Consider the following 11,091-nt stretch of genomic DNA (forward strand, 5'->3'; position numbering starts at 1 on the left):
CATGCTAGACGTGCATTTTTAGAGACACCAAGTCACAGTTTCTTCTGGTACATAAACCGTAACGACGGGGGCCGACATCATTTACCAGATACTTTTGACTCATTGATAACGTCACAAAGAAGCCACGTGATAAGCTTCACTGGGTCAGTCTACTGAGGAAGACCAGAGTGACTGGTGGAAAGCTCTAGTTGAAAGAACTTCTTTGTGTTTGATCAAACGTTTGAACACGTAACAAGATGAATTTTGTTAGTAAGAACATCCGATTTTGTGGACTTCCCCTGCATCGCATGACGTGCGTCTTTCTCCAGCTACGTAAGCTTCAAGTTCAAGTACAGATAAGGCGAAGATCAAAGAGAACCCAGAATTCGAAGCTGTGATTCACACGCACACTGCAGAGAAAACCGCCCCTCACGTCTGCAGTTCGCAGTTAAAGGATTAGAGAAGCTCTCAGTGAACCTTTGAAAGCCGGAGTTAAACTCTCACCAGGACTTCAAATAGACGTAATTTTGTAGTCGGCTACGATTTACAGAAATGTATATATCTACTGTAGTCTTCGTCGCAGACTTTAAATTTTGGTAATTTCCAAGCAGGTGTCTGGCGGCAAAAGCATTACTGGTCGTCTAGAGATAGCCCTCAGTAGCCCAGATAAATGGATACTGCCTGGGCAATTTGATACTGTCTTTGTAGTCACCAAAAGATCTGCTTGCAGATTAGACTTTGGGGACGTCAAATTTCAGCGGAAACGACATTCTTTTCCATATTCTATCAATGTAGGCGGCGAGAAGAAATATTGAATGTGGCAGGACACTTTGCTGTGGGAAGAAAGTTCAGCAGAAACAGGAGGGGGAAAGCCAGCATGAAAAAGGTCACCAGACAAGGCCTACATCCACACAAGTCTATAAAATGAGGTGTTTCGTGACTCAGTATCGAAAAGAACATGTGCACAACACTGATAAAACGGGTAGCGGCGTCCCTCCAGTCTAGTACACAAGTGTACCTGATTCAAGTCAAGTCAATCTTTATTGCACAACAATTGTAACTGGTACAATGCATGGCAAACTTTTCAGTACTACATATTTAGCTAACATCTACTCTTACGTCTACAGTGATACCTACAAGCTCTGTGTATCGAAAATAACATTATACTATTTCAAAAAGGTAATAGTACATGTATATATATGGAGCATGGCTTACATGATAATGTACATGTCTAAAGTTCTATATATGCCTGTACAAACTAGAGTGTACATCAGTTGGTTGAATCGGATATAATATGATTTCGTTTATCTAAAGCTTTGGATATATACTGGCCTATCTACAGGGAGGTTTCGAGTAACCCTTGCTCTTACGTCGTGTCGTGAGTTAAGCACTACTTTGTTCAGACCTGCAGCACCTGTTGGAGTCTACACGCAAGTTAACCCCAACAACTGTACCAGAGCTGGGAGACTCGTCAAGGCTAGGGAGGGCTGCTGGGGGATAAGGGGGATCGTAAAGTCACTAACGAGTCAGTACCGTATTTTGGGATGAAGTGCTAGGAATTGTCCGCTAGGAGGCGCTAATACTGGTGACTACCCCAAGCGTCTATACGGTGGCGGCACCTACTATGTAGTCCCCACCAGACTCCTTTGCGGGTTGAATAAATAGTAGAAATCGGCCAAAAAAGGGGACAGGCAAATGTACCATCTATGGCCGGCCAACTCCTCTGGTCAAATAGATCCCCTTTTTAGGCCGATATCTACTATTTATTCAGCATGCAAAGGAAGGGTGGGGACTAGTTGCCATGCTCCAACGGCACAATGATGGAATGAAGACCTTCTTCTTTCAGCTCCCATATGAATTTTACTCGCAGGAGAGCCCTGTGATACAATACGTCGCAGGTTCTAATGTTCTAATTATGAGATAATATATCTCACCATGAAGCTACGGTATTGTGTTGTGCATTAGGCTATTAGCACTCATGACCCAAGAGAAATAACTCTACAGTTTTTCTTTGAGAGAAGTAGAAACAGCTGCATCAACTGTGCATACGTCCTAATTCTCAAATGTCATGTTTATTATCATTATTACCCTAAATCCTTAAGATTTTTACTAAAAATAGACTAAACCACTCAACAATATCACACTTGTCACAATAATACTGTTTCCTAAGCTGGAAATATGAAATTATTTTAAAAAATTCCAGTGCAAAAAGGAAACCCTGATAAAAAGCCAAAAAAGCACGCCAAGAATCAGCCCAACCCCAAACCTCTGCTTGGAGAGTCGGCTGCTCGTGAAGGGAATATTTTATCGATCCCGCCGTAATGACAGATTCCCGAGCCCGCATCGCTCCTCTCATTTCCCGCGTCTCCATTCATGAATAAACCTCGGGCTGTATTCATTCATCTTATATAGAAGGACGTCTGTACATCATAGACTCAAACCTCAGACTTTTAGGTTTTCTTCATTCTTCTTTGAATATATATATATATAGTAATGACAGATCCCCGAGCCCGCATCTCTCCTCTCATTTCCCGCGTCCCCATTCATGAATAAACCTCGGGCTGTATTCATTCATCTTATAGAAGGACGCCAATAGCAATACATCATAGACTCAGACCTCAGACTTTTAGGCTTTTTTCACTCCTCTTTATATATAGTTTACAAAGGCTGGAAACCGCGACTCCTACATCATAGACTCAAATCTCAGACTTCTAGGTTTTCTTTTCCCTTTACCCCATTCATGAATAAAACTCGGGCTGCGTTCATTCATCTTATAGAAGGACGCCGATGCATCATAGACTTAAACCTCAGACTTTTAGGCTATCTTCATTCTTCTTTAAATATATACAGTAATGACAGATCCCCGAGCCCGCATCTCTCCTCTCATTTCCCGCGTCTCCATTCATGAATAAACCTCGGGCTGTATTCATTCATCTTATATAGAAGGGCGCCAATAGCGATACATGATAGACTCAGACCTCAGACTTTTAGGCTTTCTCTTTAGCTTACAAAGGTTAGACAACTCCCCTCCTACATCATAGACTCAAATTTAGTTGTATTTTAGATTTATGTATGTTTTTATCTGGACAGGGGGCCTTGAAAAGGCACCGCCTGTTCCCCCTGTCCTGTCCTTGTGGCAAAGTTGTAATAAATAAAATTTCATTATATATATTTCAAGGTCAAAAACCACCTCTCCAGGAAGTTGGTCCACTATAGAGAGTACATTTTGCCGTACGGGTACGGGTACGGGTACGGGTACGGGTACGGGTACGGGTACGGCAGAATGTACTCTCTAGCGGACCAACTTCCTCGGCAAATATGGCCAATTTCTACTCTTTCCAGCAGGCCCGAAGCCTAGTAGAGGCTAGCCCCCTCATCAGTTTTGAGTTAGCGTCCTTCGCGATATCATGAGGTCATCAGGGTGGCGCGAGTGAGTCATTTATCCGGAGTCCTCTGGGAGTATGACACACGCACAGAATCGTGGGAGTGGATATGACAGCCTCAACTCACGGAATCATTCCGTCACAAATTGCACAGATCGTCCGACTACCCAGTTCCGGATAGCTTAAATAGCGGCGCTCACTTCAAATTTGGAGAAAGGATCTGTTCTTATTTTAATCGGAGGTAAACATTTTCAACGTGTGTCACCAGGTGAAAGAGTCTGTTCGAAAAGTCATGCCTCTTCCCTCATATTGTAGTATATTTATTTTTGTCCCAGCGTATTCAGTTTAAGAAATATTTGAAGACATTTGTTGCTAGAGATTTCAGTGGTCAGTGTTAGAACGTACTGACTGGGGGAACGGCCTACTCTCTAAAGTGTAGCGGTCCTGCGCGTTGCATTATGGGACGCGGCAATGGCGTCTGCTATATGTCGGAGTCCTTCTCTGTGTAACTTGGCCCTACTGGACGTCCAAGTCACCGGCGTCGAGGAGACACAAACCGCCGGGAAAATACAGTATGCCTTCTGCCTGGACCTGCAATGGTCGGACTATAGGAGGGACGTGGTGTGGCGGAATTATTACGAGTTCGTGGAGCTGCACAACGCGCTGCTCAGTGTGTTCAAGGAGTACAGCAAACCCCGACCGGGCAGGCAGCCTTTACCCGCGATACCAGGTACGTGCGCCGGCGGGCCTATATATAGGAAATAATTATCATTCAGTATATAGAGTAGTGGATAGGCAGTAGAATTTTGCTGAGTTGGGTTGTTAGGATGTTAGAGAGAGAGTGAGAGAGAGAGGGTGAGTAGCAGTTGAAGGGGGATTCCTGTGATAACTGGCATACCGGCGGCCGGCTGCTGGGAGAAACGGGGTCGAGTTGGGGGAAGTCAAACATCCTTCGCGCCTTTAGCAGACGACGCACGGCCCGGCCGGGAAAGGAATTGGCTGGCTTGCCACAAAAACACGTCTACGTTCTCAGATGTGGCGTCCGAAGGGCTCGAATTGTTGTCAGGTTTTGTACTAAGTTGTGTGTCCGAATGCTAGCCTCTACCAGCACCGCGAATCGCTGGAAAAATAGTAGAATTTGCCCGAAATAAGGAGTTAGCCGGCCAGAGAGGATCCAATATGCGAACCACGGATTGGATCCTCTCTGACCGGCTAACTCCCCTGTATACTATCCCTTATTTCGGCCAATTTCTACTATTATTCCAACGATCCGCGGTGCTAGTAGAGGCTATCCGAATGCCAAGCTTCGGCGGAATTCAGAAAAGCCGACCTTTGCACCTATAACGTGCGATTCAAAGATCAGGCCAGAGCACTTGGCGGACTGGGTCATAAAATCGGGCCGGCTAAATCTGTGTACTCTACAAGCAGAGGTTGATGGGGGAAGATCGTTACCTTCTTATATATACCCCGTTTTATTGTCGCTACCCACACCACCTTGGGTCGTGCATGGACCCCCTCTCTGGCCAATGGATACTGCCTGGCCCATTTGATACTGTCTTTTTACCATCCTAGGATCTGCTTGGAGATTTTAACAAATCTGTGCGGCCCCCTCCCAGAGCCACACGCCAAGCCGGTCAATAGAAACGTCAATCAAATCAGACGATACGCCGTAGTAAAATAGCGCACAACCGTGCTTTCTGCAGGCCAATCACGCTCCGTTTCCCCAGAGGGTCTGGATTTTATTAAACCCGCTTTGGAACGACTTCTGCAGCTCTGTTTTCTTTTTTCTGGCCGGGCAAGCCGGCTAGCGCACACGTAAGTTTAATTTGCGGGTCAAAAGTCAGTTATCAAGGCCGTCTAAGCTTTCAAAACATGACAAGGCGGGTAAAAATAACCACTCGGCATCGCTCTCCCAGTGGTCGGTCTCCAGTGCGACATCGATAACTCCTGTTGTCCTGAGGAAGACAAATTGTGACGGATCCGGACCGGGCTGTCCGTATTTGGTTTTCGCGACTCGACAGGAATTTTGGCCTGCCAGACACTGCTGAGTAAATGTTAACGTTACGGTAAATTAAGAAGCTTATGCGCGATCCCCCACTATAGAAGGCAGGGCAGGGCACGTCCCGAAATGATGGCCCGTGTCTTGTATCTGTATTTCCTCAGATTAAATATTAGTGAAGACGTCTATTGAAATAACACAGTGGGTCGCCATTATAGCATACCGTAGGGGGCGATGAAAGTCAGGTGCTTGAAAGTATCATACGTCGTCTGGTATGCTTGAATGAGCTACGTACGCAAGAGTTATTGCGCGTGTGGCTTTGCTCTAAATAAATTTATGTATTTTTAGTTTACTAATTATGTTACTCATAAAAAGTAGCCATAAATGATAAAACACGTAGAAGTTCGGTGGAACAAGTTGCCTTTGTAAAGAAGGCCATAGGCGACTAAAACGCAAAGTCTTGAGAAGTTTGTGCCTTAGTTTTGACGTAGCCGACTTTTACAATCTCGTATCTACGATCTCTGGGTCACACGAACGAATGACTTAAACCTTGGACGAGGTCAAGTACAAGTTGGGGAGGGGGGCATGCCCTGGACATTTGATATGTGGTATTTTATCATAGCTCTTTTCTATAGCGTATTGAAACGTGGGGGTTAGGTGTCAGAGTTTAGAAACTACTATACGACAACGTCTTTTGTATAGTCTAGGTTTTAAGGTTCATCTCTTTAGGAACAAAACAAGTGTTAGAACACGTTCTGTATATTATCTTAAGGCCACAGCAAGTAAATTTCATGGATGACATCCGCCGCAGGCTCCAAATCTAATGCGAGCGGGCGAAAAAAAAACAAGGCAGGCCGAAAAAAACAAGGTTCCTACATTTAAAAATTTTGACTCAATCAACAAATGCTTTTGATTCAGTGGGAACATCACATATACACAGCCAGCATCACATATCACTGCATCAAAGTAAGAAACAAAACATTAAACCAGAGCCTTGTCTTGTCTCCTCTCTGTCATCCACCTCCCAGCATGGCAACAGACATCTTTGCCCATTTTCGGCATGTTTGCCACTGTCAGAGGACAACAAAATATCCTTTTTTTTTTTCCAAAATCGGGCGAAAATTAATGCGCGCGCTGATGTCATCCATAAAAATTACTTGCTGTGGCCTAACGTACGTATAGAGTCGGCTTGTATCCATAGAGGTCAGGTACGGATATCTAATCAATGTCAGATACGTAGACTTGTTTGTTGAATGTAAGAAACATAATATACAACATTGACATTACAGTAGCAAGTGCCTCTGAAGTACGCAGGCTTGATATGAAATACAGATACTAGAAGTCATACTCATAGGGATTGTTCATTTTACACTCTGTAGTATGGTAAGATGTAGATGTAGATTGATGCAGATTCCTTCAAGCCGGGTAGGAATATTTTCCAGTTTGGGTCGCTCTTGAGTCTTGGCTTCAGCCAACAGTCATCTCAGGTCGCATAGGATGATCTAGGGCTCTGTAGTTATATACTACTGGGTGTAGCCTCATATGTTCGTCAACTTGATCTGGTTCTATCCATTGTACATGTGTTAGTCCCTTGTAAGGTTAGTGTAGGGTGTTTCACCGTGAGAAAGGGTAGAGTAGAAGTTCTCAGTCAGGTTTATCCATCAGCAACTGTTTCTCCAATGCAGTGGGTGTTTTATGAAGTACTACAAAAATGTACTACCATGACTACAGTAGTATGATACAGTACATACATGTACAAGTGTGTGGGGGGGGGGGGCTTTGCTGTTTTCTGCATGATCTAGTCTCCCAGTCTTTTCTGTTGGGTGCTCGATCATGAAAAAATTATCAAATTTTGATGGGAAACCTTTTCCAGACATCGAATTCGTTATGGTTAATATGTTTTTCGTGCATGTTTCTGGCTGAAACATGCACGAATTGAATATAATTGGCAAGACGAATATGAAGCAGCCAATTTTTATCACATTTGATGATATGATAAACTAATTTTGGATACGCAATTTGTGAGCGAAATCGGAGACTGGTGTGCTACTTTCGCTCTGGCCTTAGGTAACGTTAGAAAAGCATGTAGTATTCTTACAATGGAAATATACTCCTCTTTCAACTGTAAAGTGTGGTTTGCCAACACAAACTGTCCGCTATCTGTTTTCCCCACACTGAAAGCGTGTTTTGAGGTCAGTGTAAAATTACTCTCCAAGCAGAGGTTTGGGTTTTGGGTTATTCTTGGCGTGTTTTTAGGCTTTTTTATCGGGGTTTCTTTTTTGCATTGGAACTTTTTTCACCCAACCCAACATGAAAAATTTCATTGCAAAAAAAGAAACCCCCATAAAAAGGCTAAAAGCGAAGCAAGAAATAACCCAAACCTCTGCTTGGAGAGTAGTGTAAAATACCGCCAGTTCTAACTGTTTACACTGACACAAGAAACTGGCAAATCTGGGTACTACAGATATTTGCCACTGGCGACACGATAACACAACAGACGTCAGAAACTGTCGAACTTCCGTGATTGAATGTATTTCCCCGCCGGCGCAGTGTGACTGGGCCTGTACGGGTCACCCTGAGCCCTGTATTATGTCACATTTACGAGCAGATATTGAATCAGACGTACGCCAGGCTGTCGGGTAGGGCACGTTCTGCCATCCACCTTGTCAAACTTCATCAAATAACCATCATATCACGTTCCCTTATTGCGTACTTATGAACGCAGTAAGTTATTCCGTGTTCGGGGCAGGGTAGATCATTTCTGTGGAGGGCATCGTTCAAGCGCAATCTGTGCGAGAGCTTTAGAATTAAACCCTTGTTCTGCTGGCAATTTTGACACAATATTTTCAAATAATAATAATAATGATAATAATAATAATAATTGTTTTATTTCAAATTCATGCCCGAGGGCTAATTGCAGAAACAGAAGAAACTACTAAGAAATTACTAGTAACAACTACTATAATGATTTTAATAAGTCTTTATCAGGTCACAGACCCTTGACTTTTTTTAACCCGTGTGGCGTAGTTACTTCCGCAATCGCTGTTTTTGCTATGATGTGATGCGTTGCACGAGAAATACCCCCAATCGTACATATACAGGGCTGTATGTGCAAAACATATACTAGTATATATGGGCCCCACAGGACAAGGGTTTAAAACGTCAAGAGCTAGAAATTGCGAATCAACAAGTTTCAACATTGTATTTTGGACCTCCGCCAGCATGTTCTGTGTCATCGAACAGTGTCATCTCCGGGTCATCTGCACATCCTGACCGGCGTTCGGACGGAAGTGCAGAGATCCTGTGGCCATATTCGATATTGTATCTGACTGATCACAACATCCTTACGACTTTAGAATATCTTTATGCAGGCACGAAGGCTAATGATGACTGTCATAAGGTTTTTGTTGTTGTGTTGTGCTGTGTTGTGCTGTGCTGTGTTGTGTTGTGTTGTGTTGTGTTGTGTTGTATTGTGTTGTGTTGTATTGTGTTGTATTGTGTTGTGTTGTGTTGTGTTGTGTTGTGTTGTGTTGTGTTGTGTTGTGTTGTGTTGTGTTGTATTGTGTTGTGTTGTGTTGTGTTGTGTTGTGTTGTGTTGTGTTGTATTAAAACGAGAAATACCCCCAAATCGTACATAATACAGGGCGCTATATAGATTGTACGTACATGTACATGTATGTGATACTGGGCTATCAGCAGCATTCGAGCAATTATGATGATGATGGTAAATATAGTGCCATGCTGCTTTTTTTAAACGAATTGTGGTTGAGAAATTTCGAGAGAGTGGGATCAGAAATAGGAAAAAAAAATCATCTTAGCACGGATTGGCGGGTTCCACAAGGCTACACTATGGGACTAAGGCTAATTTAATTTATTCCATGTTGATTGAGAAGATAGCATAAGAATGATACTTGCATTGTAATTATCTGTCTTTGAATCAGATTCCTATTGGAACACGTTTGTAACTGCTTCTCTCCAATACATGGTTATATGGAGTGATTTCATCGACCCAGCCGCATGAATGACAGGCCGACGCGTTGTCGTCTGTTGGGACCGATACTTTGGAAGGATTTCGTGTCCCTGTTTCGTTTGTAACCCCGTCGATGGATCCCTGGCGCATGGCCTACTCTCCAAGCAGAGGTTTGGGTTTTGGGTTGTTTTTGGCGTGTTTTTAGGCTTTCTTATCGGGGTTTCTTTTTGCACTGGGATTTTTTCCAACCCAACGCTTCGCAGTTCGCACCTACTTGTAGAACGACCGTAATGTGTTAAAGTGCATTGAAGCTTTCGACTGCCGGTAGAGGTATCCAGTGCAAAAAAGAAAACCCCGATTAAAAAAAAGCCTAAAAACACGCCAAAAATAAGCCCAAACCCAAACCTCTGCTTGGAGAGTAGGGAACGATCTCGTGTCCCTGTTTTGTAACCCCGTCGGTGAATCTGTGGCCCGCGTTGATTGGATAAGTGATAGCGGGGCTTCGGCACGTGGGTGAGGAATGAGATACGTAAACAATGAAGTCCAGCACTCCTTAGCATGATCAATCAAACCACCAACCAGGGTACTCTCCCAATGAAGCAGAGGTTTGGGTTTTGTCTTATTTTTGGCGTATTTGAGGCTTTTTATCGGGGTTTCTTTTTTGCACTGGCGTAAAAAACGTCCTGTATAAAAAAACACGGTAAAAGAGCCTAAAACCACGCCAAAAATATTACAGACTATTAACGTTACATACAGTACGTACACTGATTAGAATATATCTCTACGTGTATAGCGCAGTTCCCAATATAGCCCTGTAGAAAGAGAAAGAAGAAGAAATAGATATATCGGTTTCAGCTTGGCCTAATCCATACCAGACGTGATAAAGAATTACTCTCCAAGCAGAGGTTGGTGGGGGAAGATCGTTACCTTTTGATATGGTCCGTTTTTTTTCTCGCTACCCGTGGCCAATTGGACCCTCTCTGGCCAATGGATACTACCTGGCCAATTTGATACTGTCTTTATGCCACCCTAGGATCTGCTTGGAGATTAAGGATGCACGTCCAACATTTACAGGCCCTTCTGGAAGACGTAACGGGTCCAGGCTGTTGGTGAAGGGTAATGGATGTTGTCAGGTTTTGTCAGTTCTAGGTCAGCGCACGGCCGACACAACAGGCGACCCTGTCCCTACGGACGAGGATAGTCTTTTCTGCGAAATTGTTAAGGATAGCTAGTGCATCGATCAGTGGGGTCCATGGGAGTTGGTGGTCAGTATTTCATTTATTACTCCGTGAAGGAGGTCAGGACCTCCGGACGGAGTGTTGTAATCGGCTGATTTTTCATGTTCGCAGTCAAAACACTGGGTTCTCTTTGTGTAATCGGCACGCAATTTTATACGCCGTCTGCGGGCATGCCCGTGTTGATGCACGAATGTGTATTTTTGCCGTTGCTGCTTTCGCGGTCAATGTAATATCGCAGACGCACCCCTACAATTACGAGGCGAATTGGAATGGTCCAGAAAAACGCGTTGTTTGGAATAGCAGTGGGGTTCAAAAAAGTTCATGCAGATACGGGGTGGTTTTTATAAGTGGTTCCAGATGTTTTTGCCCATGGTTAAGAGATGCCAAGTTTTTTGGAAGATGTTCGCAGCCAAAACGCATTCTTCCGTACGTCGCATTTCTGTGTAATTTCGCATGTGGTGTTGCATTATGTCCGGGATGATGCACGTCTTTTTATTTTTACCGTAGCTGTTTTGATATTGG

General features: G+C 43.7%; 1 protein-coding gene across 1 annotated transcript in view; it reads left to right on the top strand.

Annotated features, from left to right (window-relative positions):
• Positions 1 to 3,833: 3,833 nt before the first annotated feature.
• LOC109480449 (SH3 and PX domain-containing protein 2A-like) overlaps positions 3,834 to 11,091 on the top strand; it is a 31,700-nt gene continuing 24,442 nt past the window's right edge. Inside the window, exon 1 of the mRNA XM_019782640.1 lies at positions 3,834 to 4,092. Within this exon, the coding sequence (XP_019638199.1) occupies positions 3,834 to 4,092 (259 nt within the window). The remainder of the gene's footprint in view (positions 4,093 to 11,091) is intronic.

Source organism: Branchiostoma belcheri, unplaced genomic scaffold (genome assembly GCF_001625305.1).
Source record: "Branchiostoma belcheri isolate BF01 breed outbred unplaced genomic scaffold, Haploidv18h27 scaffold51, whole genome shotgun sequence".
NCBI lineage: Eukaryota > Metazoa > Chordata > Leptocardii > Amphioxiformes > Branchiostomatidae > Branchiostoma > Branchiostoma belcheri.